At 36.1% G+C, this 3,043-nt stretch overlaps 1 protein-coding gene across 5 annotated transcripts in view; it reads left to right on the forward strand.

Moving 5' to 3' along the window:
* LOC107692482 (CMP-N-acetylneuraminate-beta-galactosamide-alpha-2,3-sialyltransferase 4-like) overlaps positions 1-3,043 on the forward strand; it is a 60,806-nt gene that overhangs the window by 47,852 nt on the left and 9,911 nt on the right. For all 5 annotated transcript variants that reach the window (XM_016491547.1, XM_016491550.1, XM_016491546.1 and 2 more), the window contains 2 exons: positions 1,794-1,983; positions 2,066-2,203. In XM_016491547.1, the coding sequence (XP_016347033.1) occupies positions 1,794-1,983; positions 2,066-2,203 (328 nt within the window). The remainder of the gene's footprint in view (positions 1-1,793; positions 1,984-2,065; positions 2,204-3,043) is intronic.

Consider the following 3,043-nt stretch of genomic DNA (forward strand, 5'->3'; position numbering starts at 1 on the left):
TGTACAAACTTCTTTGCATGGTCAATATTCATACTTTTTTTTTTTAACATTATGTTTATTGGGTTTTTCCAACATTCAAGATACAGAATCTAAATATATAATTCCCATACACTGCCCTAAAACATACCCCAGACCTCCAACCCATAGTGCCACAAATAAACCGTAAATGAGCTTTTAAAGGAGTGCAGTCTAACTGGGGTATAATAAACTCTTATGTATCACATTAAATTGGATGAGTTTATGACAGCTATTGATAGAGAGAGTCTGAGCATCCTCACATATTGTTTCCCATTCATCATCAGTGAACGAGTACTCCAAGTCTTTTTCCCACTTAGATTTGATGTCACAGATATTACCAGCCATCAAATGCAACAACTTGCCATAGATAAATTAAATGAGACACTTAGGACCTTTTTTCTCAGACAAGATAGCCTCAAGAGGTGAAAGAGGGAGCGTAGATAAACGGCCACCTTGCTGGGTCTGAATGTAGTGTCTAACTTGTAGGTATTTAAAGAAAAATTTAGAGGGAAGGATACATTTCTGTTGTCAATATTGATAAATTATGACCAGTACCAATTTGTTTCCGCTGTTATCCCTTAATTGGCACGTTTTCAACAGTCCCATTACACACATTACACAGCTCTGATTTTATGATGCTGAGTTAAAACAATTTCTATAAAACTTTCCTTCACACATTTTTTTTTTATTAAAGGGGTCATATGATGCTTTTTTAAAGATCGTTATTTTGTGTATTTGGTGTAACAGAATATCAGTATTTGACAAATAAATCTTGACGTCTTTACAAACGAAATGCAATTTTTTCCAAAGGTATATAAGATGATACTTCTTTAATCCACATAGAGGTAGAAGGTGGTTTAGAATCCTTCCATCTCAGAGTTATATATTTTATGGCCACTAGGAGGGCTAGCCTTACAAATCTCGAACCCTTTGTTGATCAAGTAGTGTGGTGTCCCCTAAAAGAGTAAGTCTAGGCCAGGGCTGTCCAAACTCGGTCCTGGAGGGCCGGTGTCCTGCAGAGTTTAGCTCCAACCCTAATAAAACTTGAAATCGCATCATATGACCCCTTTAAATATATGTAACAGCTTCAGTGCACTTATCAAAATAACAAAAGCAAACCTCAAAACCGTCAATGACAAAAAAGTAAATGTAGCAATTTGTATCATTGTAAAAATGTATCAGTTATATCAATGTAAAAAAAAAACTGTATCTGTACAATCTGTACAGGAGAGAAAAAATATGTTTAAATACTTGATTTAATGACAAAGAACTTTAAACATACATTTATAAATAAGCTTTTGTTCACTTTTTTCTGTCTCAGTTTGGATGTAGTAAAACACATACAGATGTAGCACAAAACATGTTTGCATTTCTTCTGTCACTGACCATGATTCTGGCTAGGATTGGGCATGAAATACTGTGATGCATGTGAAAATGCGCTGAGAATTGAACAAATAGTTGTAATGTGGCTCAAAGGAAGATAGGAATCATGTCTTTGTGGTGTTTTTCTGCTGATTAAGACTTCTTCACTTTACAGATGTTTGCCAAACACACACACACACACACACAAATGCTATGAAATGCATATCATGTTTTATGAGAAAGCATGAAACAGGCACAATTTTTGGAATTGGCAACAAAAATTTGTAAGATACAAGTACTGGATTTCATTCAAAAAATACGATGCAGAAAGGAAGCTATGCTGATTCCGACTCTCCAAATCTGATTTGACCTTTGACCTTATTATGCACTGCTCCCATATCTTTCTGTGTCAGGCTGAATGATGCGCCGGTGAGAGGCTATGAGGAGGATGTGGGTAACAAGACCACGTTACGTCTGTTTTATCCCGAATCTGCCTCCTATAACCCGGGTATCCACAATGACCCAGACACCCTGCTGGCTCTGGTTCCTTTCAAGCAGCAGGACCTCTGCTGGCTCAAAGAGATCCTGTATGATGAGAAGAGGGTCAGTCTGTCTCACTTTTTTTCCTCATGTGCCAGCATGCACCTGGTTTCCCAGTAATCATGAGGCGCTGTGCTCGATTTAGGTCCGAAAGGGTTTCTGGAAGCCTCCTCCCCAGATCTGGCTCGGCCGGGCCAGTCAGATCCGTGTTCTGGACCCATATTTCCTTCGCCTGACAGCCAGCAAGCTGCTTCAAATTCCCCTGCAACCGCACAGACAACAGGTGAGATCTGCACACACGGCCAGGACTGAGGGAACGATAAACACTCTTATTGCCATGGAAACGCTCTTACTTTGGCAGAACAGATGTTCCAAATAATAGGATTACTTTTGGTGTCATTTCAGACATGCATATGTAGTGCCATTTACATATTTGATAGTAATGAAATGTTTGTATTGAGACTTTGTTCCAAAACCTGATGGGTTGCTGCATTTTAATGCATCATATATGGATTCTTGACATGAAAATTAAGTGCATTTTAAGGCATCCAAAAATAAAAAAAATAATTAAAATAAATAAATTGTTTTAAGTATAAATGTGTTTATATATATATTATATTATTTATTATTATTTTCTAAAATATTTATTAATAAAGAAAACATAATTCCATTGAATTAACAATCATTTTATCCAATATATTTTAAACTTAAAATCAGAACTGAGTCTCCTGTGCTTTGTGGGAGGAACACTGTATTTGCATTATGAACAGACACACAAAGAAGTTTCTGATTGCAAATCTTCCAGGTGACACTGGAAGACAATACATTTTTAGCAGACAGATTTCATGCAAATGTTTTGGGGTCTGAAGCTTTTTAATCTTTTTGAAAGAAGTCTCATTTATTTGATCAAAATTACAGTAAAAACGGTAATATTGTGCAATATTATTATAATTGTAAATAGCTGTTTTCTATGTGAATATCTGTTAAACTGTAATTTATTTCTGTGATGCGCAGCTGAATTTTCAGCATCATTACTCCAGTCTTTATCGTCACATGATCTTCAGAAATCATTATAATATGCTGATTTGCTGCTCAAGAAACATTTCTGATTATTATCCATGTT

Source organism: Sinocyclocheilus anshuiensis, unplaced genomic scaffold (genome assembly GCF_001515605.1).
Source record: "Sinocyclocheilus anshuiensis isolate Anshui unplaced genomic scaffold, SAMN03320099.WGS_v1.1 scaffold1082, whole genome shotgun sequence".
Lineage (NCBI taxonomy): Eukaryota > Metazoa > Chordata > Actinopteri > Cypriniformes > Cyprinidae > Sinocyclocheilus > Sinocyclocheilus anshuiensis.